The sequence below is a fragment of the Elaeis guineensis genome, chromosome 8 (genome assembly GCF_000442705.2).
Source record: "Elaeis guineensis isolate ETL-2024a chromosome 8, EG11, whole genome shotgun sequence".
In the NCBI taxonomy this organism is placed as follows: Eukaryota; Viridiplantae; Streptophyta; class Magnoliopsida; order Arecales; family Arecaceae; genus Elaeis; species Elaeis guineensis.
In genome coordinates, this window is record NC_026000.2 from 132,106,498 (window position 1) to 132,134,166 (window position 27,669).

At 40.2% G+C, this 27,669-nt stretch overlaps 1 protein-coding gene across 2 annotated transcripts; it reads right to left on the reverse strand.

The window, feature by feature from the left end:
• Positions 1-522: 522 nt before the first annotated feature.
• Positions 523-23,390, reverse strand: LOC105049624 (protein PLASTID TRANSCRIPTIONALLY ACTIVE 10). Of its 2 annotated transcripts, none has more exons than XM_010929345.4 (12): positions 22,555-23,390; positions 21,906-21,965; positions 21,788-21,817; positions 21,577-21,650; positions 20,921-21,002; positions 20,506-20,579; positions 20,215-20,281; positions 16,400-16,489; positions 16,002-16,175; positions 15,839-15,889; positions 2,846-2,997; positions 523-1,027 (listed from the first exon to the last, which is right to left on the reverse strand). In XM_010929345.4, the coding sequence occupies exons 1-12, from the start codon at positions 23,341-23,343 to the stop codon at positions 607-609; spliced, it is 2,064 nt and encodes a 687-aa protein (XP_010927647.1). In that variant the 5' UTR covers positions 23,344-23,390; the 3' UTR covers positions 523-606. The 2 variants fall into 2 exon arrangements, with proteins under 2 accessions (XP_010927647.1, XP_010927645.1); XM_010929343.4 differs by having other exon boundaries at positions 16,400-16,492.
• Between the last annotated feature and the right edge of the window lie 4,279 nt (positions 23,391-27,669).

Sequence of the window (27,669 nt, forward strand, 5' to 3'; positions counted from 1 at the left end):
ACGATGCAATAAACTTATAAAGAAATGCAAACATGCAGGAGATGCTTATAAAGAAATGCAAACATGCAGGAGATGCTGATCTGGTGATAGAAATCTTAGGAATATCTCTCTCTCCTGTTTTCTCACACATTTCTTATCTTCTTGCTTAGCAAGAGGTGATGAGATGCATGCTTGTACTTGCGCGCAACTGAATCATGTTTTTCCTTAGCAATGACACATTTTCCCATCATTATCTTGCCCAACATGTCCTTGTAATGACCAGCGGTATGATTTTATAGCGACATGTCCCTCTGTAATGTTACAGGGAAGCTTGGCCCCTCTTAATCTTGGAGTTATAGAACTCTTCTACTACTTTTATAATCACATCATAAGTTCCACTCACACTTTATAGTAGTTGCAGGCTCTATCACTGACTCGCCTTGTAAACTCTCCAGAGGTCCTTCAAGTTGGCTATTAGCAATCATTGCAGGGCATCATGGCACAGGTTTTTTCGGCAACAATGTGGTATGGGACAAAAGTAGCTTCAGCAAGGAAAGGAGCTTATTAGTATCTGACTCAGATATTGCCAACCATTACTAATATACAAACAAACATTGTTACCATGAACTAATTCTCAAACATGCCTTCATCTGACATGCTAGGAGATTCAGTACCATTGACAAGTGGCTTGTTTGTTGAATATGAATTAGAACTGCCAAAAATGCTGTAGTCAAAATCTATGTCATCATCTTCATCTTCATTTTCCTCTGTTTCTTCTGGAGTCGTCTTCGTCTGGGCTTCACGATGCATCTTCTGCTTGATGGCTTCTTCATATAACATTTCATACCAAACCATACCTTTTCCAACAATGGATTGATTATGGTCTTCTGTCATTCTCTCCTGTTTGCTTTTCTCTGAGTTTTTGGGCTCCCCCCAGTAATCATAACGGTACAGAGGATCCGAGGGGTCATAGCGGTCCTGTCCCCAAACTCTCTTATCATCTACGTATCTCCCAGGCTCCTCCAGAGGAAGGCCAAGAGCTTTGCGGCTGCCAAAACAAAACACAAATATCTCCAGTTTTTAGTGCACCACTGGATCGAAATATATTCATCACATGGTAGAAAAAGTTCATACATGTAAAAAATTTTGCCCCAGGGAAACTGAGGAAGTTTTATCTTATATTCAGGATTATGTTTCTTGTGGCACCTGTAAACCTTATGTCTGCCATCTCACTTATATCAGTGTTGGGCATACGCCATTTGTGTGAGACGAAGTTTAATGGTTGTGATAACATTGCACAGTCCTAGAGGTGAGAGGGCTAGATAAAGGAGGATAAGTACATTTTTGGTTACCTCAATATCTCCATTAAAAAAATCAATTCTGATGATGTTCAATGCCGTGCATTGCCAGAGTCAACCCATTGCAGATAAATATAACACAGGCAAATGAAAAAGAGACGAAAACAGAAAATTTGGATTTTCATCATCATGTGACAACACTGTTAGAGGTATTCATATGACAAGATGGTGCCATCTGCCGTGAGCTCCTAATTTGGCCTCACTGGAGCAACGAGATGTGTGGCTAATCATGCAAAATTACGACTAACACATGGAAATCAGGATTCTGATGATTGCATCAATAAATTCACTCAAAAAGAGGCAAACACGAACTCCTGTCAGAGCTAACCCTACACATACACCCAAAACCAATGAGAGAGGCGCGAATCTCTTTCCTCAATGGAGGCTCAGTTATTCACGGGCAAGATCCAAACCAATACCAATACTCATTCCTAGAAACCAAGGATGGGAAGATAGAGGCTCAGTCTGGGCAAGAATGGAGACTCAATTATTCATGGGCAAGAATCAGCTAATCTGGAAAAATCAGAATGATAGTGCCCATAAAGTACAACATTGGTCCAAATGACAACAGAAGAAAAATTGAAATTCTTTGCGACACTTTTAACATGCAGTGATTGCCTACAAATTATTTATACCTTATCTAGAAGTTCTAGAGTTAATTTTTTTATCTAATCTGCAACAATTTGATTTTTCCTTTGGTATTTCAGTAGAACAAATTGCAAAATTTCAATAAATATCAATAATGAAGAAGTGCTTTAAAGAAATTTGACCTGTCGAAACATTACCAAGGAAAGAAAAAGGTCAGTTGTTAAAAGGCTGCACTTGATGGGACTACTTGTGCAGTAGAAGTAACAACAATGTTGATGCAGGCACATTGGCCATCTACATATATTAATATTGGAGAAATGCTAAAAAGAAGTCCAATTTGCTCAAAAAAGATGAAAATGTCTAGTTGACTAAGGTAGATGGCCTATTTCAATGGCAAAATGGGATTAGTTATCCAAGTGTGACAGGGTAATGACATTGATGTAGGCATTATCGTCATCTAATAAAAAAAACAATGACCATATGGACAATGTTTTCATAATGGATATGTGTTTTTTCCTTTCAACATATTGATATCAATAATATTTTAAAAATAGGTTTCTTAGCAATTTTATGCAATTAAAACTAATGGCTTTTCAAGAAGCAAAATTGAGAGACCCAAAAACTCAACTAGTGTTTTTTAATCAAGTACACATGTTTGAGGGTATAAAGAGTTCAAGCGTGATTTGCAGATCTCATCAATATAAGAGAAGCTAAATATTTTTGATAAATTTGTGAAAATTTTAGATGCACAGGTTACAGTTCCTACATAGTGTGTGTAGACACAAATATTATGCCCCACCATCCAAAATTATGGTATGACATTTCATATGCAATTGTAGGTGTAATTGTTTTTAAGTATGAGCATACATGAGGGAGAAAACATCCAGAATGTACGTCCAATTAAGAAGTTAAAAATGTACCAACTGATATCTCTTATTAGAGCTTCTCTTTCTTCTAAAGAACGTCGCCAATGCATCAGGTCATACTCATCCATCTCTACATTACGTCTCAACTTTGGAATTTTATACTCCTCTCCTCTTTCTTTTGCTTCCTTCTTTAATCTGTTATGCAGCTGCATCAGACAGCACCATTTTAATAAAAACACATGCAGATACATGCATGGAGAGAGCGCATGCCCGCTCGCACATGTGTGTGTGTGTGAGAGAGAGAGAGAGAGAGAGAGAGAGAGCGAGCTTAAGTGATAAGCAACCTGTCAAAGTAAACCTTGAATAAGAAAACAATTTTCATCACCAAATTTCTATATTAAGGACACTCTCTTGGGTACAAGGTTTTGTACATAATCTACTCTGCCAAGTCCCAAATCTTAAAACTAATTCCTTAGCAAATGATAAGATACTAAAACACCGGACTGATCTCATATGGAATGTTTTGGTGCCGTCTGCATATCACTTCTACAGAGCAAGGGTGGCAAAAGCCTATTGTCATGTCTGTAGAGTGCAGATCGTAAATGAAGTTTGATAAATATCAAATGGTCTAATATTCTGCAAACACAGTTTTTTTAGTAGCCAAAATTTGACTTTTGGCTACCATTGGTGTGATACCCAACCTGTCCCCACCACCAGGAAAAACAACCCCCCCCCCCCCCCCCCCCGAAAAAAAAATACTGCATGATTTTTAAGGCACAAAAAAGAAAAAAAATGGAGCGATGAAGAAGACTATGATTAGGAGTCTTCTTCATCCCGATTCCCAGAGGAAATCTAAGCTAGGGAGGAGTCTAACTCCTCCCCCTCCACCTCTGCTTAAAGGGACCAAGTACCTTGCGAAACCCACCAGTGTTGGCCGTAGAATCATCACTGGAGATTGGAGAAGATCTATTTCTTTAGAAATTTTTTACTGAGTTTGCCGGAATGGGAGGCCAAGCACCACTAGGAAAAGAAAGGTAAGACATCGGATTCCTTGGACTATTGTCCTTTCTCTTTTCCTCAACCCTTAGAGACTTAATTCCAGCCGGCTATCGTTGGATTTTCCATGATAAAGCCGAGCCCTGTTTTTTCGTTGTCTTGCTTTGATTTTCCGACCATCCTCATCCCCAATCGCTGGATGTGGAGCACTTGATGGTGCTGGCATGGCCCAGCCACAATCGGCCATGGTCACCACTGGCAGGGACTCTCCCTTATTCACGTAAAGAAAGGGGAAATGAGTTCCCTGTTTCATCTAAATGAAGGGGAAAAAGAGAAGGAAAAAAAAAGAAAAAAAGAAAGAGAGAAAAGAAAAAAGAAAAAGAAAAGAAAAAAAAGGAGAGGGAGAAAGGTTCTCTCTCTTCCTCTTCCTCTCACCTTCCTCTCTCTTCCCACTTTCTCTCTTTAATTTCTCTCCCTAAAATATCTCACCTTCTCTCTCTAAAAGTGGCTCTCTCTAGATCATCTCTCTTTTAGGATTTTTTAGATCTTAGAAAGATACTTTAATAATCTTGATAGACCCTACGAAGGGAACTTGACCAATGACTATCGGATAGCTTGCCGGCCCTCATTTTGATCGAGCCGAGTATTACGAGATTTCACTATCGATTACATCCGAACATCCTAGTTTGACCCTTGAATTGCAGTTGATCAATTGGATGTCCTATATTGAACCGATTGGGATGTCAAGTGCTACGGCATGGTCAACCCTGTGAGGATTTTTATTCTCAAAATAATTGTGGTTAAATTTTGATAGAAGTACGATTTCAGATATTAGATTTTGAAAAAGAATTTCAAAAAGCTCGTTGTTCATGCCAGATTAAGACAGCTCTATGTCGAATAAAAAAGACTACTCGAGATGCTACTAGAGAAACATCAAACCAACAGGATGGTGATACTCTTCAGCAAATTAGTAGTACCCCTCAGCAAGGAGTCATTGATCCTGCCAGGAACATCCAGATGGAGTAGCAAAAACTAAGTATGCCCCAAATAATATAGATATCAGTTGGTTTGGTGCAATCACAACAGCAGTTGCAGCAACAACTACTGCAACAATGGCAAGTGCAACAACAAATACCACCACCATAAGAACTCGAGAGCAGCAGTATCAATGAAGTAATATTGTAGAATTTAAATTATCTCCACCAACTTTCAAGAAAACTATCGAACTTCTGGAAGCCGACAATTGGATTATAGAGATGGAGAAGCCATTTGCCATCTAGGAGTGCCGTGATGACGAAAAATTTGTTATGAAACTTATTTTTACAACATAAAATGTTCAACTGGTGGCAGAGATTGAAGCACAAATATAAACTAAATGGAGAGCGACTCTCCTGAGAGAGATTTCAAAGGGCATTTTATGATTAATATTTTTTTTAGAGTGTAAGGACTCAAAAAGAGCAAGAATTTATTTATCCGAAATAAAAAAATATGATAGTTGTGAAATATGAAGTTAAATTTATAGAGTTTACCAAGTTTATCCCATGGTTGGTCGAGGATGAACGTGATTGAGTGCATAAATTTGAGATGGGACAGAGGACAAAAATTAAAAAGTGGTGCCATATGGATTAATTATTTATGTAGATGTATGAATAAAGCATTGATAATTGAAAGAAAAGTCAACAAGAAACATGTAGAAAGGAAAAGATATCAAAAGAAGAGAAATAGATCGAATGGGTCTCAAGAACAAAATGGTAAATATACTGAAGGTTCAAATAAGAGGTTAGTGAGTGACAACTCTGGATCGACTAATAACATCAAGTGTTCATGATGTAATGGAAATCATGTGGTAAATGATTATTGTTGGAACATTGGTGTATGGAAATCATGTAGTAAATGATTGTTGTTGGAACATTGATGTATGCTTTGGTTGTGGTCAGAAAGACCTCAAAATAGCTGATTGCCCATAAAGAATGGAGAGTCGGTCTATCTTGATAACTGAACATAATAAGGATAGAAGCTTGAAACACCGAATCTAAAGAACGGTCTATGCTCTTATATAGCAAGATGCACAAGTTTCTGATGTAGTGGTGACAAGTTCTAAGAGAGATTCTTAGAATTAATTTGATCAGTTGGTTGGTTCTGCTTACAAGATAAGTAATGTAACTCTTTTCTAAATTTATCGGCAAATTGTATGATATTTATATCAATTAATTTTGTGTTATATTATTTGTGATTTATGAATATGAAGCAGGATCTTTGTTTATTAAATTTATTTCATTGTAGAATAGTTTTTGATGTATTATCGAATATATCAATTCTATTATGGAGTTATAATCAATTGATTTTGATTCCAGATGGTTGTGCATTGTTCAATTGAAATATAAAACTGATTTTATTGAAAAAAGATTTGATCCGAAATTGATTTTGGCTCACAGTCTGATTATGTATCGAAATCCTATCAGTAGGGATTATATATTGACATATCGATACTTTACCAGTGGGGGTTGTGTATTGGTATATCGATATTCTGTTAGTGAAAGTTTTGCACTGATATATCGACATCCTGTCAGTGAAAATTATATGTTGGAATATCGATATCCTGCTAGTGGGGCTTATACATTGGCACTTTGACTATTTTGAACTCATTCTGGCTTAGCCATAGGGCATAAGTATAGTTATAGTTCATGGTTGTCGAGGTGAATCGGATGTTTTGAAAGAAATTGATTTACAAACGAAAATGAATTTGAAATTAAATTTTGAAAAGAATGAATTCTCATGGACCTTATTGTGATTAGTTTTGTATCCTTTGAATTGAATTTTAAATTAATGTATTGTTTGACTTATCTAGCTAAAGTGTTCATTGCTTATTGAGCTATCAAGCTCATTATCTTCTATTTCTTTTTTATATTCAAGTGCTTAATTTCGGACACGAATATTGCTTGGAGAGAGATTAGAGTGAGATTCAAAAATATTAAAATTGTTTAGATTTAGATCTATTGTTATTAGTTCAGATTTATCAGTCAAGATTTATTTGATATAAAAACTTTCAAATATATTTATCAGTGAAATTTGTTAATTGAATATTGATTTTAAGTTATTTAAATTAACTCCACTGTGATGCATTAATATTATATTTGGAATACCTCGCATGCTCGTAGGAAGAGTTCTTCATGAGTTTGCAGCGGTTGCCACAACCCTAGCTCGCGATCTTGGGTCGGGAGTGTGATAGTTGGCTATTGATATCGGGCTCTAGGAGCAAATACATTAATTATTCCCACCCATAGATTGCTTTTCAAGAACCCTAGGATTGCACAAGATCCATTTATGAGGAACAAAAAGTGCATGGCAGTGGGACATGAAACACAAAAGCAAGAGAGTCTATGTACCACAAATTAGATAATCTTTAATATATTTTTATGTTCTGTTGGGAGAAATTTCATCTGAATTGAAGATAAGAAAAGATCGAGGGCCCAGCATATCCTCAATCTAACCAGCCCACTGCCAGTGCTAAAAGCTCTTCATCGGCTACGCTGCCTTATAGATCCCATTGATTCCTGATCGCGCGTCGTCCTCTATGCATGTGCTATGAGGGTGGCCCTGGATCATTTAAATTTATATTGGTGACATCATCACAATTAATTGCAAAAATTCTCATCTACTCAAGAGATATGGTGGATGGTCCCCCTCCACAAGCTTGACGTTCTCAAGCCGGGACAATGCACTCCACATGTACCACCTGACAAGGCATTAATTGCCTCTCCTCATCCCATTCTCCCTTGAGCATTATAACGAGACAAAAGGAGGAGAGAGAAAAGATGGTGGGAGAAGAAAAGAAGGAAGAGGATGCGTCCGGCTTCAGCCAACAAATGCGCATGCTCTGTGCGCATCCGACCTCGCCTCGTCCTCTGACCTGGCATCGACCTCTGCTCAGCTCTACTCTTTGGCCATTAGCCCTCAAGAGGCACCTTTATGGTGCTGTCACATCACCATGGGAGTAACCATGAGTAACGCAAGCCCTTCCCATGCTCTCAGCTTTTGCTTGTCAGTCCATACCATTAATAAGTGGGGCCCCCCACATGCCATGAGGTGACTCCGCCAGGAGTGATTCTCAAGGACATCTAATGGGAGACAAAAATCTTTGACAGTTCTGTACTCTCCCACGACTAACAACCTGGCTAGTGGCTAGAACAGCAAGTAACAGACTACAGATGGCCACGACTAACAAACTATTAGTAGGCAGACAGCCTATCCCGACAGCCTACGGGCTCAGGCTTATCAGCCTCCAGTCTCTGTCCGTAAGGAGAAAAAGGGATCCCAGGTACGCAACATCTCTCTCACAAATGCTCCCCTTTCCTGCCTGTTGGTCGGATGACTAACTTGAGCATTGGAGGGTCTCCGTTGGAGCCACCTCCAGCGAAAATTTTTTCTTGCAGGTCTCGCTCTCGATGATCCGGCATTCCATCGACTCCAGCCGCTCTGGCGCTTGACGAAATTTGCACCAACAGATTGGCACTAGAGGAAGGGGTCTCGTGCTCGTTTTTGAAAAAGGGCACGTCGTTCAAGACACGTCATCCGATGGAGACTCTAATTGGAAGTCGTGCTCCACACTAACCGTTGGAGACATCTCCACCGCCCTCTCTACCGACTTTCGAGAAGAACCAGCATCAGTTCAGTGCTCATGCCAACCAGACATGGGCACTGATTGTGGCAGCCCACACCATCCAGCGATTGGGAAGAGAGGAAGAAAGACCTCTTGTGCATCCAGTCTCGGCCCTGGTTAGAGTCCCTCGTGTATAGTTGCCCTTGCTCCTTGTGGACAAAAGATAATATGTTATTCCCTTATTTTCAATTAGTGCATATTATGGGAATTGCCGCCGGCCACTGGTGCCTGCCATTTCTCCCACCCCTTTTGTCCCATCTGTCACAAATGACAGATGATGAAATAAAAAAGAAAAAAATGAAAAGAAAAAAATGAAAAGAAAAGAAAAAGGGGAGAAGAAAGAAGGAAAAGGGATGTGGGGAAGAAGAAAAGGAAACTGGTGGTCACCGGCTTCCCCACGTGCTCGCACACCCTTCCCAGCATCGGGGCCGATTTCGCCACCCCCGCATGGCCTTTCCTGGTTTTGCCGCCCCTGTGCGGCCTTTCTCGGCTTCGCCGCCCCCGTGCGGCCTCTCCCAGCTTCATCGTCGGATTTGGCGGTCCCAAGCTTCCCCGTCGCGCCCCAGGGTTGGTCGGTGGTCCTATGCATCTCCGACACCGGGTCCCACCAGGTCGGCACCCCCAAGCTTCTCTGTCGTGCGTTGGGGGCTGGTCGGCGGCCTTCTGCCTTTCCCGCGCCCGTGCGTGCCCTTCCGTTGTTCGTCGAGGCTGGATCGACGGCCGTGGAGCTCTTCCGTGCCCCTCAGCTCACGCACGCGCACTTTGTTCTTCGTTGGTGCCCAGATCAGCAGCACACGCCCCCTGCACGTTCCCGCGCGCTGGGCTCTACTGGTTTCTCTATCGCCCCTCCCTCGACCGACGCATCCTCGACGTGCATCCTTCGATCGACTTCGCCTTCACACACCCCCTGCTGGACGACACCTCCCGCGCACTTGCGCACCCTGCGTTGAGGCCAGATCATCAGTCGCCGCAAGCGGCTCCGTATCCCCTGCACATTCGTATGCCCCTCCGACAGTGTCGAGGTTAGATCAGCGACCCCGTCAGTCTCCAACTCCTCCCCGCGTGCTTCCTGCATGCCAAGGCCTCCAACGGTGCCGGTTGGTCCAAACTAAAAAAAAACAGAAAAAAAAAAGAAAAAAAAGAACTATTTTTTTTTAAGAAGCGGATTTATGACCGAAAAAGCTATCTGCACTACCATGGATATTGGTGTCCACTTTTAGGCAACCAAGTGTGTTGCCAGCAGAGTGAAAGGCCGGACAAAGACAATGAGCATTGATGTACGATCTAGTAGGTCTGGAGGCAAGAAGTCTAGTGTCTCCCAAGTACCTTTATTGGTGGACCCAAGGGAGCTAGAAGACAAAAATGAGATGGATGCTTTGGCAAGTCATGGTGGAAGTACAACCAATGCTAATAATTCAAGCATTCGATGTGATAGACCGAGCCATATGGTTTTTGGGGCTTGGCTAAAGCAGATGCAGCAAAATTTTAAATCCGAGAAGAGGGAGACCAACCCCAGACGGCCGAGGAAGCTAACCTAACGAGGCCGACCAAAACAAGGCCGACCTCAGAGGGCCGACCGAGGAAATCTTTATGGAGGAAGAAGATCCCTTACACCTACCATCAGTAATATTTTTTAAAAATATTTTTCAATAAGAAATTTTTATTTTAAGCCTATGGATCTTGTCTGTTCATCGATTCACAGAAAAAGTGAGGCTCTTCCAACGGCCCAAATGGGGAAGAGGCCTTGTCAGCCTAAGCACTCTAGTGAAGAATGGCCTTTGATTAGCCCAACGTGGAAGGAGCCTTTAATCGATTTTAATAATCAACAGCCTTTGATCGGCCTGACCTTTGATCAGCTAAACGTGGAAGGAGCCTTTGATCGGCTTTGAATCAACGGTCTTTGATCGACCCAACGCTAAAGGAGCCTTTGATCGGCTTGAAATCAACGGCCTTTGATCGGCCCAACACTGAAGGAGCCTTTGATCGGCTTGAAATCAACGATCTTTGATCGATCCAATATTGAAGGAGCCTTTGATCGGCTTGAAATCAACGGCTTTTGATCGGCACAACGCTTAAGGAGCCTTTGATTGGCTTGAAATCAACGACCTTTGATCGGCCCAATGTTGAAGGAGCCACGACTTTTGATCGGCCCAATGTTGAAGGAGCCACGACTTTTGATCAGCTTGAAATCGACGGCCTTTGATCGGCCCAATGTTGAAGGAGCATTTGATCGGCTTGAAATCAACGGCCTTTGATCGGCCTCAGCATGCAACGGCTTTTGATCGGCCCAACGTTGAAGGAGCCTTTAATCGGCTTGAAATCAACGATCTTTGATCGATTTTAAAATTAATGACCTTTGATCGGCTTGACCTTTGATGGATCCAATATTTGAAGGAGCCTTTGATCGGCTTTAAAATTAATGACCTTTGATTGATCCAATGTTTGAAGGAGTCTTTGATCAGTTTTAAAATTAATGGCCTTTGATCGATCCAATGTTTGAAGGAGACTTTAATCGGCTTTAAAATTAATGGCCTTTGATCGGCTCGGCCTTTGATCGACCCAATGTTTGAAGGAGCCTCTGATCAACTTTAAAATTAATGGCCTTTGATCGCCCCAATGTTTAAAGAAGCCTTTGATTGACTTTAAAATTAATGACCTTTGATCGGCCTAATATTTGAAGGAGCCTTTGATCGATTTTAAAATTAATGGCCTTTGATCGGCCCGACCTTTGATCAATCTAATGTTTGAAGGAGCCTTTGATCGGTTTTAAAATTAATGGCCTTTGATAGGTCTAATGTTTGAAGGGGCCTTTGATCGGCTTTAAAATTAATGACCTTTGATCGGGCTAATGTTTGAAGGAGTCTTTGATCGGTTTTAAAATTAACGGCCTTTGATCAGCCTAATGTTCGAAGGAGCCTTTGATCGGCCTAATGTTCCAAGGAGCCTTTGATCAGCATTATGCGAATGATCCTTGATTAGCCTAGCCTTTGATAGGCATTATGCAAACGGCCTGTGATCGGCCCAGCAAGAGCCTTTAAGTGAGCGGCCTTTAATTGGGTTTAAGTGAACGGACTTTGATCGGTCCAGAAAAAATTGGCCTTTGATCGGAAGGCCGAGGCTGAACTAGGCCATATCTCACGAAGAGGAAAGATCTTGGGACGTCTCATACTTTTTTACTATCTGCATCCCTTCTGTACTAAAAGGACATCAATGCGCAAAGTACTGTGCTTCACAAATTTCAAAATGCACATTATTTGCAGAGCATATGCCTCGGAGTCCACCCCGAATCACTTAACCTGGCATGCACAACTTCTTTCCTTTGTCCCGCCTCGTCATGGTGATAAATAAGAAAGAGGGAAAGAAAAAGACAGACAGTAGGAGCAAGAGAAGAAAGAAGGGAAGAGGAGGCCACGGGCCCCCCTGCGCCTGTCGCAGCTCGACCGGCACCAAAACCAGCCACCGTCGAAGAAGAAGGGGAGGCCGTGGGCCCCCCGTGCATCCCCCGCACTCCAGCATGTTTGCGCCCCCCCCGCATGGCCAGGGTCCATCGCGATGGCCTCGAGGCCGCCTCTGCGTGCTCCCACCTGTTCGAGAATCTTTCCGGCCAACACCTTCGTGCGCCACAATGATGTCTGCGCATCTCCTTTGGCCGACGATGCCTCTGCGCATGCCCTTCGGCCGTGATCCCCTCCGCAAAAGTGCCGCTCCCGATCGACGTCTCCTCTGCATGCATCTCCCTTTGGGCCGAGCTCCTATCGGCTCTGCGTGCCTCCTTTTTGGCTGAGCCCCCATCAGCCTCCTCATGCTCAGCCATCGACGGTGTTGTGCCCCCTTGGGTCCCCATGTGTGTGTTCTGCCTCCAATGGCCTCAAGGTCACCGACGAGAGGCACCAGACTTCCCTTCACATGCATGTCTCCCCTCCGACGGCCCTGAGGTCGCCTACAAGCAGCTCCAGCCTCGCTTTCATGGGCTCACCGCAATCGGCCTCACCCCTGTAGGCTCATCGTGACCATTCTCACCCATATGGGCTTGCCGCATCCGACCTCGCTCGCGCAGCCTCATCGCAGTCGTCCTCCTTTCTGCAAGCTTGTCGTGGCTAGACTCACCCCTGTGAGGTCATCATTGCTGAATTTGCCTTCAACGGCCACGAGCCTGCCATGACCTCACCCTCAATAGCCGTGATCCCATTGCTGCCGCAAGCTCGTCGCTGCTAATCTCGCCTGTAGATGGGTCCAAGGTCCCAGCACTAAGAAAGTCGCTTGTAGACTGAACAAAAGTCTTCTCCGCCCCTCCCTCATTCCCCACGGTGCCGAGGAGCCTGCTTGCGGATGAATCTGAGGCCATCCTATTCCCTAGCCTCATTGTCGATGACGGATGGACCCCATCCCCAAATGAATCTGAGGTTTTTCGTGGATTCGTGCTTCTCCTTCGGAAGAAAGATGAATATAGCCCACCGCCTACGCTGACATGGGCAGATTCGGGGTCCTCTTTGAGACCCGAACTCTTTCGGATCGTGCTTCACCTTAAAGGGCACCGGAAGCTCGCCCACAAGCATATTTGAGCTCCCTCCTCTTTCACCCTACCACTAGCGGCGCCAAGCCCTTCCTACTTTTACACTCATCTCCCATGATACCGAGGTCGCCCATGCGTACATGACTTCAGGCAACACCAAAGTCACCAGCTCACCTCCGTTCTCAGTTTCACTGCCTTACCAACCCCAATAACAAGGAGCGTGCAACAAAACTTCTGGTACCATCCTCTTCAAAGAAACCTACCACAAATTCTTTAAAGCCCAATTCAGATGCGCACATCTCGGCTATAAGTTGCATATGAATCCATGCTCCCTGATATGGTGCCGCATATCTTGGCTGAAAAGCACCAAATTCCTGCATCTTCGGCCCATCCTGTCTGCAATACTTCCTTCGTTCGAGCCAAGGCTCGACCTCGAAAGGGGCATGTGTTAGGAGAAATTTTATCTGAACCGAAGATAAGAAGAGATCGAGGGCCCAGCATATCCTCAATCTAACTAGCCCACTGCCAATGCTAAAAGGTCTTCATTGGCTACGCTGCCCCATGGATCCCGTTGATTCCCGATCGCGTATCATCCTCTATGTATGTGCTATGAGGATGGCCGTGGATCATTTGAACTTATACTGATGACATCATCACAATTAATTACAAAGGTTCTCCTCTACCCAAGAGATATGGTGGATGGTCCCTCCCCCACAAGCTTGACGTTCTCAAGCCAGGATAATGTACTCCACATGTACCACCTAACAAGGCATTAATTGCCTCTCCTCATCCCATTCTCCCATGAGCATTATAACAAGACAAAAGGAGGAGAGAGAAAAATGGTGGGAGAGGAAAAGAAGGAAAAGGATGCATTGGGCTTTAGCCTGCGAATGTCCATTCTTCGCGCATGTCCGACCCTGCCTCGTCCTCCAACCTGGCATCGACCTCCACCCTTTGGCCATTAGCCCCCAAGAGGCACCTTTATGGTGCTGTCACATCACCATGGGAGTACCATGAGTAACACAAGCCCTTCCCATGCTCTCAGCTTTTGCTTGTCAACCCATACCATTAATAGGTGGGGCCCCCCACATGCCATAAGGTGACTACACCAGGAGCGATTCTCAAGGGCATCTAATGGGAGACAAAAATCTTTGACAGTTCTGTGCTCTCCCACAACTAACAACCTGGCTAATGGTCAGGACAGCAAGCAGCGGACCGCAGGTGGCCACGACTAACAAACTGTTAGTAGGCAGACAGCCTACGGACTCAGGCCTACCAGCCTTTGATCTTCGCCCATAAGGAGAAAAAGAGGGATCCCAGGTACGCAATATCTCTCTCACGAATGCTCCCTTTTTTCGTCTGTTGGCAGGATGACTGATTTGAGCATTGGAGGGTCTCCGTCGGAGCCACCTCTAGTGGAAACTTTTTCTTGCAGGTCTCGCTCTCGGCGACCCGGCGTTCCACCGACTCTAGCCGCTCTGGCGCTTGACGAAAATCCGCACCAACATGTTCTAAGAAAGAACAACAGATTTTTCATCCCTTCCAGCCTTTAATACACTAGATCATTTCCTAATATTAGAGATTTTGTTCCTTAACTCACCAAGTACACAATAAATGACAGATTTATTGAACCTTTCAGGTTTTAACTCCCACACTTTTTAAATGTTTGAAAAATAAGTTGGGTCTTTGAGATGGTCATTCATTTTTAACACAAAGGTTTTGCCTGATTCTTTCCTAGGGGATTACTTGTGATTGCTATTATAAATTTTTGTATACATCCAAAGTTGCACTAGGTGGTATCAAAGCTGGAGTAATTATTTATGTCAACCCATGGCGACTTGTGGAAATTCCAATGCCAATGTAGAGAGAGATCCATAGATTTGAAGCTCAAATCTAAGATTCAGAAAGGTTCTTTCTTTGATTAGGAATGAGGCTAGACCAAGTTAATCAACTAAAAAGTGATTACATGGAAACTTAACACATGCTAAGTTAGTAGCGGCAAAGTTTGATCTGACCAGAAATTTGAACTGAACTCCACCCAATTTTGCAGAGAATTTGACCATGTATCAACTTGATCAGGTAAGATTAAGCTTCGATATGATTATCATAAGGGTTGGGTTGAGAAGAGCCAATTGTACAAGCAATGGGATTGTGTTTGTTGTTAGATACTCACTAAATGTCATAACTGACCAAACAAATTGCAACTACTAAACTGAGAGCCAAAAGTCCAATATAATGCAAACAATTTCCTCCTCATGTTCCATATCATTTGAACAGACAAGCGAGATCTAGATAAGATTGTTACTTTAGATAAAGAGTTAAAGAACCTCTCTATACTGTATCTTACCCAAATACATACTAAGATGCATCCCACTCAAGTAAGGACCAAGATAGCAGAATGATATTGGACTCATATAGAGCTAGAATTTTTTCACTATTTTTATTATGACTCACAAACCAGTAGCTAAGGAAGAAAGAAAGAAAGAAGAAAGGACTCATGATGAAGGCTCACATTAGAGAGTTGAAGGCTCAGAGCCTTTTGGCTTGGGAAGTTATTTGCCCCTTATGTTGTTTTCTCTAATGCACGATATATTTTTTTTCTTTACTTTTCTTTATAATAAAAGAGGGGAAAAAATTGACAGTTTAAAAGTTGATGAGCATATGCAACAAATGAAACATGTAGACCACCATAAATATCTGTTTCGGTATACCAAATATATACTATACCTGCAAGTACAATAATATTAATGCATGAACGCTTGAACAGTTTTTTAGCAAAAAGTTTTATGGATGCCTGCCTCTATATAGATATAGTTTGGCAAAGATATAACTGTACAGATCTAATTCTTTGCAAATGATGTTATATTGTGTAGATCACCTGACGCTCAGCACGAGCAGCATCCAGGTCAAGTTCTTCCACATTTGTATTCTGACAAATAGTCATTAAATAGAATCAGTAAATTAGGTCCATGCACCATCTGGTTGATGCAATCTTTGAGTAAATTGTCCAGATCAAGATAAAATTATGTATAACTACTCACCAGAATAACCTTTGGTAGCAAAGCTTTCTTATAGTAAGCTTGTGTATGCTCAACACTATTTTCTTCATCAAAAGCTGTGTCAATAGTTGATTCATATTTCTTGTCCTGATACTTATCAGGGTTTTCATCCTCATGATCCAGAATCATTTGCTCTGCATTATGTAGCTGCCATAACTGCACACCAAGCATAACGGACTCAAATTGAACAGTGTAAATGAGAATATGAATACATAATTAGTTACAGATTTATTGCATAATTACTACAGTTAATCTGGAATTATACCCAGAATGAACAATAAAAGAAGAGAATCTGTGGATACCGTGTGAAGTGTTGAAAAAAGAAAGAAATGAACAACAAGGAATAGAACTTTGGGTTGAGTGGTTAATTCAGAAAATACCTTATCAACATATGGGTGATCAGATAACAGTGATTGCTCTTCCATTTTGACTGCAGGCCTCTTTCTAGGAATGGGTGGTCTTCCACTTTCCTGCTGTAAAGGAACCATAACAAAATAAGAATAATCCATACCCTATATGTTGAAGCGCAAATTTTGTAAGCATAGACATGACAACAAAGACTTATGCAGAATTAACTGACAAGAAAAACAGTATATGCGATTTACTTAAAAAATCACAAAAGCCAAAATATGAGCAAATATGTAGAAAAGACTTCTCTATTACCTACCTTTCATTACATCATTGACCAGTACAATATTAGACCCTTCAACAAACTATCATGCAAAAAGATGGAAGATGACAAAAGAAAGCAAATATCCTGCCAACAAGTCCCACAGTGAATCAACAAATGCTGATGTTTTAAACCTCTGCACCACTAGATTTTCAACATTAATGCAATTAATGAGCGACATCTGCCAGTCAAAAGCTTCCACAAAGACAAATATTTCTCGCACAAAATCTACCAGAATCTACCAGCTAGTCTCAGTCTGAGCCAACAATATCAATATAATTTCACTCACAATCATCTGAAGGAGAAATGAGTTTGGGACATACAAGGAAAGAGAAGTGGGGAACACAAAAGGTAAAAGTGAAGATGTTACATAGGATGAAAGGAGAACTCAACATCAATCAGTTGAAGCTTTGGGTGAAGCTCAATGAAGTTAGGTGCACTTCGAAACTTCAGTTGGAACTGCGATGAGTTTTTAAAGGATAAGGAAAAGTAATATCATGTGGTTTAGTTTACATCAGGTTTAGAAACCTTATCTTCTGTTTGGAATACCATGTTGTTATGCCAACTAGTAATTGTACCTTTTCTAATTTACATTTGGATGCTAATTGTGGATAACAAATGCTGTTTGGACATTATAGTGAGATAAGTGGATGAAAAAGGGAACACTTTAACTACCTATATAAGGAACTAGTGAAAGAAAGAGAGGAAATGAAGAAGAAAGAAGTGGAAGCCATGTAACTGGCGAAGTAGAATTGGTGGTGTGAAGCTTTTGGATCCAAAATACACATGAATGTAAGTTTCCTCACATAGTGGCATCATACTATTTTCACGGTCTAGATTTCAGAATCATGTTCCTCCGATCTCTTTACTCACCATTAGTTCCAAAGCCTGGGCACCAATTTGAGTTTGAACTGTCTTATTGATCTTAATTTTGCAATTTCTTTTACTGAACGAAAACTAGATTCTATTTATCCTTGTGCTCTAAAAATTCTGATGTTTTTTGGATTGAATTGAAACATCTGGTCAGGCAGTGAAGTAGTGAACCCTTGACCAATGAGTACAATAGTTGGTTTCCAGTGAACCCTGACTAATGGGTATGATACTGGTACACCAGTGAACCTTTGACCAACAAGTATAATAGTTGGTTGCCTGCCACTTGGTATCAATTTGATTGTACAAATTGATTTCAAGTGTACTGCGGTGTTTTCAGAATAAAATGCATTTCTAAACGTACCTATTCTTATTTGCAATTTTTTCGGAATGACCCATCTTGAAAAATGTTATCTACTTTAATAGCTCCCTGGAAATCTCATTTTGTGACTATCTGAGTGACATTAAGCACCAATCTTATTCCTTTTACCATTTTAATATCCTTGACCCATCTTGTTCACTATTTTTGGGTATTTACTTGGCTGTAGCTTACCTATTCGTTTATTATAGAGTAGTCTGTACAAGCTGCTCAAAGATTTGAAGTACCTTTTTACAAATATAGGAGCCACTACCGTAAAAGGAGACCTATATTTGTACTGTAAGATAGTGAAAATAAGTGGATCTTGTTCCATTCGGGCTTATGAGAGTAATTGGGATGATATTTTACTTAGATCTGTGTGATCAGGTGGCTGGTGTTCCACAAATAAATGATTTTGGGGATAAATTTTGACTTATTAGCTTCCACAACCAATAATTGACCTAGGCTGTTGATTGACCAAGATTGTAGTAAAACTTGGGACTTGGTTGATCCATGTTCTGGGTCATGACAAGTACATTACTAGAAATTCAGAAACTTTGGTCAAAAAACTAAAGAGAAAGGATAGGAAAGCCAAGATCAAAGCAGGTTGGATGCTGTCCTAAGAGAAATACTTGCCCCCTTGGGCGCACAGGGTTTCGACGATTAACCCAAAGGATGGAAATAGGAAAAGCATAACATGATTAACCTATCTATGACTTAGCAGTGGAAAAAAAAAGACTTAGGAGTGCATGGGAAGAGAACAAGGGGGCTGGGTTTTTTCAGAAAAGAGAGGTTCTTAGATGTGTCTGGGAAAAGTGGAAACTAGCAATTAATATATGGAGCTTTTTTATAGAATGTGCACACAGAACTATGGGTTATTTCCCACTAACTTGAACCATTACATCCATTACCCATCAAATCTTATCACGTTCTTTCACTCACTTGAGGATAGAGAGGGACTAGTTCAAGCATTCAAAAACAAGAATCTGTTCAAAAATAATAAAATAGAGAAAAGAAAGAAAACAAAAGAAAAATTCAGTAAAGTAAAACCTACACAAATATAAATACTGTCTAACATCACCAAGTAACCAATATGCTTTTTCAACATGCCAAGACAAACAACATTGAAGACGTGTATCAGTTCTTACTAAAGATGAACAAGAGCAATCACCTTGGTCCTAAGTAAATTTAAGTAAGTCATAGACACATACATTGATACATATTCCGATAACACCAAGTAGTAAGCATGCTTCTGTAACATTTTAATACTAATAATGACAAAGAGATGTTCATCAGTTCTTCTAACCCAATTTTTGTAAGTGCATCCAATGCTTTTGTTAGAGCTGTTCCAGTGCTGCCCTATAATTTTTTATTTCAGATTTCTGTGCATGGGTAAAGATTATTATGCGCTAATTTTTCTGTTTTATACTTTAATTTCAATTCTACTGATTGGTTAGTACCTGCTAGAATGAGAGTAAACCCTCTATGTTGCTGGTTTCTTATTTATGTTAGTCTTATCAAGTTATCATAAATTTGGATATATTGCTTGCACAATTTAAGACTCTGACTTAGCTTTTGTACTTACAAGCTAACCAGAATTAACAATCGGACTTTTCAAAACCTTAGAGTCCATCAATTTTTAGATGTGCCTATTGGACTGGAAGTTCCGAAAGGAGGTGCATCACCAAATATGCATTCTGGTCTGCAAGCTGAATTACAATTTCATCTCTACTATTATATGGAAACTCGGGGGCTTCAATGCCACCCTTGAGTTCGACTCCACATCCAGGCTTTTTACCCTTTTTTTTTCCTCAGACATGTGTGACTCTAACATAGCCTATCAAGTGTGCATTACTCCATAGTGGAGCCGCACGACATGGCACAAGCATCCGTGACTCTATAAGAGATGGTGAGTCCTTGCACAATAACCTCTTTCCTTGAGACTCCACCTTTCATACATTGATCCACTGTGAATCTCGAAAACAGAACAAGTTCAGCTCCATTGTTTTTTCAAACTTGGTTATTCTTTTCCTGCTGCATCACCGGTTCGGCAATTACATATATCTATCCCTCATCCTCTGCATGCATCAAACATGCAAAATGCTATTACCAATAATTAAACAAAGGATTTCTAGATTCTTGTTTCTAAAATCATAGTCATAAATCATAACCAATCAGCTCTTAGCCCATCTATATGCAAATGGCAAATGCACACCCATTGCAAACCATAAACAGAAAAGTAATTCAAAAGCAGCAGAATCACCCTAAATATAGCATAGTTGAAAGTCAACTCTCACCCACAATTGTTCTGGATTTGTATCCTCCTCACGATGAAATATTGGTGGAAAGTCAAATCTATTGAATCTGCAGATGTAAAGGCAACTTGATGGGGTTAGAACAAAATGGTAACAAATATTGATGGGAATATATAGATTAACTTATGTAAAGTATTACACTATCATTACTAGGTCACTAGACATTTATTAGCAAGAGGAAGCAGTATTTGAGGTGGCAAAAATCTTAAATTAATTGGTGGGATGTGCTACAAATTTTAAAAGGTGGGCAGAATAAAGCAAGAATGTACACACATAAGGTGATCTATGTTAGGATATAAGAAGCGCATTTCGATAGGAAAACGAAAACGATATGGATCTCGTTTTGCCTGCAAAACAACACAGATGAATGCTTTAGACCAAAGACAATGGAGGAGAATAAAAACATAAAAATATGATACAGGAGAAAAAGAAAACTGCATGACAATATATATTGGCTGACAATGAGCAAACAAAGAGAGAAACACTCAGATTTCTGATTGTCTGTCAGTTGAAAAGGAATGCAACAACAATTCCATACATGCATACACATAACAATACTACAGGCAATTAACAAGATAATTAACATGCAAATGTAAGCACACAACCAAGTACCACATTCAGCATAAAATACTTTCAAACTTCTGCATGATAGAGAGATTAGGTCAGAGCCAGAATAATTGTTACTTACCAGAATCTCAACAAATACATGCATGCCAACTTTTATGTGATGACGGATCCAATACCAGTCATTTCCTTTAATGGGGACCCAACTAAGAGACAATAACAGATAAATGTCAGCAGGAGATAGAATCATGAAATTTTGATAATGCACATAGTTCATATCAATTATAAGAGGTGCTCAAAGTTTTTTACTGTATATGCAAGCAAGGCTTTCAATTTTCCATTTAAAGTTGTTAAAGTTGTTCAGTCACGATAACAACTTCCACAAAATCAACAAGATTGCAAGCTAAGTGCGCGACATAGGTGCAAGGGCCAGTGCTGAGTGCATTAGAAATAAAACAACTTATACAAGAACTTCAGTAGTTGAAATCTATAAAAGAAAAAGAAAGTCATGTCATTTCACTTAGCTACGCAAGTTCCTAGATAGTAAAAGAATAGTTCAATATGCAAGTTGTCCCAGTTGATGAGACTAAACCCATTATAAGCCACTGAAATAATGATATGCATTATGTGTGCGTGAGCAAGAGAAGGGAAAAACCAACAACTTGGGACAGGTTTTCTCTTTTATGATACATTCATCTTGTTCACTTATAATAAAATAGCACAGCTAGATATCTGGAAGATGGCAAAGAAACAGCAGCTTCCAAAGTATAAAGGAATCACCCATCATAGACGCATCCAATATCAACAAAGGCTCCTTGGTGAAGATGTAGAGTCAGCACTTTCCCTCGACATATCTGTGTTTCGAATAGAAGGTTTGCCCAATTGTGTGATAAAAAGAACTAGAACCTCAGTTATCGAATATTTGTTTGGACAGGTTTAACACCACATATTGAAGGCGTGCAAAATTTCTGAAATTAAAGGAGAAGCGTACCTGTCCAGGATATATAAATGGAAGCTCGAGCTGCAAGAACAATCACTTGATGATTAATCAACAAACAGGTTAATATCCCAATGATTTAGTACAAGAGTCCAAGAGCTAGTCCAAATACCATGTCATCTTTGTAGTCCCTGCCTCGTTTTCTCCTACCAGGATAGTAATCTTGGTCAAACTGCATATGCAAAGAAAATGGTGGGGATTAATGAGACCGGGAAGGCGTGCACATTATATGAAAATTATGCACAAAATACAGGTGTTCATGTGTGCAGAGGATCTAAATAATAACTCGACCAAAACATAGTACATAGAATAACACTTTAGTGTGAATAGAAATGGAGTCCAGGATGCAATAAGTTGGAGGCCAGATATTCTCCTAGTAAACTTCCGTTACTGACTCCATTTCATGATACAAAATAGTGAAGTGAGAAACACTGATTTTGAAGTCAATAATTGCTCCCAATTGTTACATAATTAACACATGCCATTTAAATTCAAGATCTATAAAACAATAATACAATCAGCTTCAGAAATGATCAGAATCCGGACATACTAATTGGACACAAACATGTTCCCCAGAGTACTACTTTAGTGAGAATATGGGTGGAGTTGAAGAAGCAATCAGCAATAGGGCGCAAGAGATTCCCCAATTAAATTTCTAATCCTGATTTCTTTCCATCATACAAAATAATTAAGTGAGAAACATTGATTTCGAGTCCATGCTATGCTTTTTCTCCGTTATTACCACAAATTCAAACGCTCACCTTGTAAGACTCCTCCTCCAACTTCTCTCGGTTCGCGGCGACCCACTCCCTGTACTGCTTCAAGAACACCTGGTACCTCTCCAAGCACATATTATCCACATCGGTGCTCACCTCCTCATCGAGATCCACCCGCTCCGCCTGTAGCTTATGGGCCTCCCGCATGAACTCCAGCTCGGCGGCGTCAACTTGCCAGTCGCGCGGCGGCCAGTCCCTCGGAGGGACCATCCTGACGGCGACGGGGCCGGCCCAGGAGGTCTCAAGCGGGTCGGGGATCTCGCCCTTGATGGCGAATTGTTTGGCGAGGTACTCTTCCTCGGAGAGGCCGCTCTCTTCCATCTTCTTGCGGAGGTAAGAGGGGCGGAGCATCTTGAATGCCTCGACGGCCTCCGGGGACTGGAGGGGGACCTCGACGCCCTCGTTGAGGCTCTTGCGGGCGAAGTCGGCCTCGGGGGTGAGGATCTCCTCCCAGGGGGCCCAGCCGCGTTCGATCCAGTTGCGGCGGCGGGCCTCGTCCTCGGATTCCTTCTCCCGGGGACGGAATCTCTCGAGGTACGCGGCGTCATCGTCGTCGTCGCCGATGGGGAGCTCGTCGGGGGCGTAGGGGGAGGAGGAGCGGGCGAGAAAGGGAAGAGGGGAGCGGCGCCATGAAGGGAGGAGAAGGGGGATTATTTGGTTCCGGGGAGAGGGAGGAATTAGGGTCTTGGGGCGGCGGAGCGGGGCAGGAGGAGGAAAAGGGCGGAGGGAAGGGAGGACGTGGTGGCTGCGGTGGTGGAGCTGGAAGCAGTGCATTTCTTTTCCGTCAGCTTTTGGCTTGCGGGGTTTTGGGTTTAACGATTTTGAATGGATAAGGGGGCGAAGTGTGCGAACACTGGAGGTACGGTTACCTCCTTTGCACGGGATTAGGGAAGAAGGTTTCACCTAATGGCCTTGGGACTTTATAGCGGTTATTATCGCAACGGCCACAGATTTTTTTTTTTTCATAAAAAAAAAGAAAAATATATTTTCTAAATAATTTTTTTTATAAATATTATAAAAAAATTGATCTATTTTTTGATTGACCAATTTATCCATATTTTCATATTTTTTAAAATAAATAAATTATTTTTTTATAGATAATATTTACTTATGAAATGAAGAAAAATCTTACCTATCTAAAGATAGCTAAATTATTTTTCCATCAACCAAAAAAATAATTTTTTTAATTAATTCCTAATATACCTCTAATCTTATAATATAATATAATATTTATATAATATATATTAATATTTTATAATATATTATACTATATTATTATATATAATAATATTTAAGATACATTATATTATATTAACATAAGATATTAATATAATATAATATTATGATACATTATAATAATATATAATATTATTATATTATATTATATGATAATATAATATAATATATAATAAAATATTTATATAATATATTATAATAATATAATAATATATAATAATATAATATATATTAATATATTATAATATATATTTATATCATATTATTATATATAATATAGGTATTATGAAAAATATGGATAGATTATAGCAACAAAAGAATATGGATAACAGAATCTCGAGCTATTTTTTAATGAATAAAAAAATATGAATAAATTATTTTTTTATCTAAATATTATCTGTAAAATATTTTTTTAAAAAAATATAATTTTTTGGATAAATTTTTTATCCGTAAAAAAATGAGTCCAAAAAAAATTACAAAGCATAATATTCATCATAAGGAAACAAACTCAGGCATATAGATCCAAAGTAAAATGGAACCAACAAAACATGTAAACTCAATGACACACACATCCCCACCCAACTCATGTGCAAGGATGCAACGGCCACAGATTGCTGATTACGTTACATTGCAACTTTTGTTCTATTGTATAATAGGTGTCACATGACAAAAATAATGATCTTATTTAATATTTTTAGTTTTTATACAATTTAAGAATGATTATCGGGCTTCGGCCTAGATGTCTTCCTCGATCACACATCGAGGACCACAGTCGATGATTCGTTAAGATTGCCATAGAGAGCCAGGAGAGAATGATCCTGTCGGCTCCCGACATCTAAGTCGGGACCTTGCCGACCACACGAGATGATTTTCTGTGATCGACATCGATGACGACACATCTGAACTAAGGCCTCAGCTATGTCTCGATCTCAAGTCATTGGCTTGCCCAGCCACGTAGGCCACCGTTAGGAATCTTCATCAGAACATGGCCAATCGTATGGACGATTATGTTCCTTTTGTATATAAATTATTGATCGATAAATAAAAATTATTCTGATATTATTTATTACAAAGATATATCTTTCTTATTAAAACTCTTGTGTTGTGATGAAGCCTTTAGAACTATGAAGTAATCGATAAAAGAAGATTTATCGTATAGTTCTTAAATATGTTTGCGATCAAATGATACATCGTTAAAGGACAATGACGTTTATCGAGTGAAGGTCATTGTGTGCTATATGGATTAGTTGTCCTCTTAATCATGGAGTGTGGAGGTATTGGTATGGCATACAGATGAGATGTAGGAGTATATCGTCATTAAACAAGTGACTCACTTGCTGAGTGCTTTGCTGTCAAGAGCAGCTCGATAGCATATAGGCGCATACATGTCCCTTAGATCTGAGATCGTCATAGTGACTTGCAAGCAACTCACTGTGCTTTGGTGTCGGACTATCTGCATTTCTAATACAGTGATAGAAGGCTACTGGGTACAGTTAAGTACTTACGAACTCTGTGTGTAGATCAAGATGGGATTGATCCCTTTGGATTATAGATCGGAGCTGATGTATCACTGTATTTTAATTTAATAAAATCTTGATCAAGATAATCCATGTGATAGATTTGAAAAGATTGAAATACAATGTGGATGACTCTGTCAAGGTTGATAGTTAATCCTAGATTATCCTAAAGCATTCAGGATCAAAGGGATGAATTATGCGGTAACTATATGCATAGGTTCTTGAATATTGCCTTGCAATTATTCTACCTATCCGGATGTCGGGATCCATTACTAGATGGTAACTTCGATTAGTACAGAAAATGATTTCTGTGCTATCGGCTTGGTGTTTAAACCTATGGAGTCACGTACAAAGTCAGACAATGCAAGAAAGAATTGACCTATATCTATATGTTCAATTTGAAAGTACGTGACTTGATTGAACATATAGACTAACTTGATTGAGAATTAAGTTATGGGTCATACAGGATTAAATAGTTGACTATATCTAGCTAGCACTAGACATGAGGTTCAAGTTCAATTTCAGAAATGAACAAGATTTGATCTGATCTAAGGAGTCCATGAGAGATTGGATTTAAGTGCTAATTAATTTTAGATTAGATCTGATTTAATTAAACTTAATTGGGTTCAAAAATTCAAGTAAAACTTGATCTTGAATCTTAAATAGTTTAGGATTGACAGTCTTTTCGAAATTATTTTGAGTCAGGTTCGAATTGGATTCGAATTGATCCATATTTGGATTAGATCCTTAGAGTCTACTTTTATTGAGACTCTCTCTCCTTCATGACTGACCAAGATCAGGTGGAGTGTGTGGAAATTTCAGTGTAGGGGTAAAACGATAATTTTAAAATTTTTTCAAAATTATAATTTTACAGCAGAAATTATTAATTAATCTAATTAATTAATATATATTAACTCTACACAAGGATCTAAATATGATATATATAGCATGTATTTAAATTTAAAATTTCAAATTCTACAGTAAATATTTTACTGTTATGTGTTCAGAATACATTACTTTCGTGCAGGTAGTCGATCGTCGCAGACTGATCTCCGTCGGAAAGGTCTGATCATCGCAATGCAGCCACACAGTATGTCTGACCTCCACGGATCATCCACACGAAGCTTCCAGTCTGATCGGCTCCTCACGAATGCTAGTTCGTTGTAGAACCCTTTCAACGGCTGATGCTGATCGAACTCCTTCGATCGGTATCTGCTGACTCTTCGGATGCTCTGGATCGTCAGTAGAGATAGTAGAGAGGTTGATGAAGCTCTCTCTGAATTTTGGTGGACTCACAACACTCGTAGCTCACCTTCTCACTTCCCGAATCCTAGGCAGAAACCCTAGGGTACTCTCAGAAAAATCCTGCGTCCTTTCTGTTTCTTTTCTTTTCTCTTCTTTTCTTTTCTTTTCTCATGCACAGAGCCTTTGTCACGCCACCCTTTCTCTCATAGATCAGATATCACATGCCTCATCTTCTCTCTCATTTTAAAACGGTGCAAGATCGCATCTTTTCAGCGTTTTCACCGTGTGAGAGGATAAAACTAGGTGGTTGCTCACTTGAATTCAAATCGAATTTGAATTCAAATGCCAACCAACCTATCCTTATCCACTCAAGGCGTGAGAAGAGAAGGGGCGTGAGTTTTTTGTGCATGGAGAAAATACACGAGAAACTTTTTCTCATGTAGAGAATGGGGCGCATAAAAGGATAAGGTGGCGCATGGATTAGTTGTCCATTCAAATTCAAACATTATTTGAATTTGAATGGCCAACCAACCTTATCATTATCCACACAAGTGGCGCACAAGGGAGGGCGTGGGAAGGCTTTTGCATGGGAGAAAATTCACGAGAACTCGTTTCTCATGAATTCAAATAGGTGCAGGTGAGATGAGGTGGCGCAGGGAGATAAGTCAAAATGGTTTGAAATTTTAAACCAATCTAATTGAACCAACTTTATCAAAATACGTTAGGCACAATTAGACTAAGTTAAACCCAACATAATTAGGCTTAATTAGACTCAATAAAATTCTAATCAAATCAGAAATTGACTAAGCCCAACCCCTGATCAGATCAGGGACCAAACCACCTCGACGATTAGGTCAACTCTTAACCTAATCGGGTCAAACCCAACTGAATCCAATTCAATTGGACTTGATCCAAAAATAATTACTCAATCAAATTGAGTTAATTAATGATCAAATCACTAATTAAACCTCTCATAAATACTGAGTCCAAATTCGCTGGGCAATCGGGCATCAAAATCCATCGATATGAAACCTTGATCGAAGAGTTTCAAATCAGTTGGACTCTTGACCCCGATATCCAAAATGTGTGGAACTCGTGATCA

Coding starts and splice junctions, on each gene's coding strand:
- LOC105049624 (XM_010929343.4), bottom strand. CDS start 23,343: ATGCACTGCTTCCAGCTCCACCACCGCAGCCACCACGTCCTCCCTTCC. Junction 16,176..16,399: donor ATCACCCATATGTTGATAAG/GTATTTTCTGAA, acceptor CTTGGTGTGCAG/TTATGGCAGCTACATAATGC. Junction 1,028..2,845: donor CTAATAAGAGATATCAGTTG/GTACATTTTTAA, acceptor TTGTTTTGGCAG/CCGCAAAGCTCTTGGCCTTC.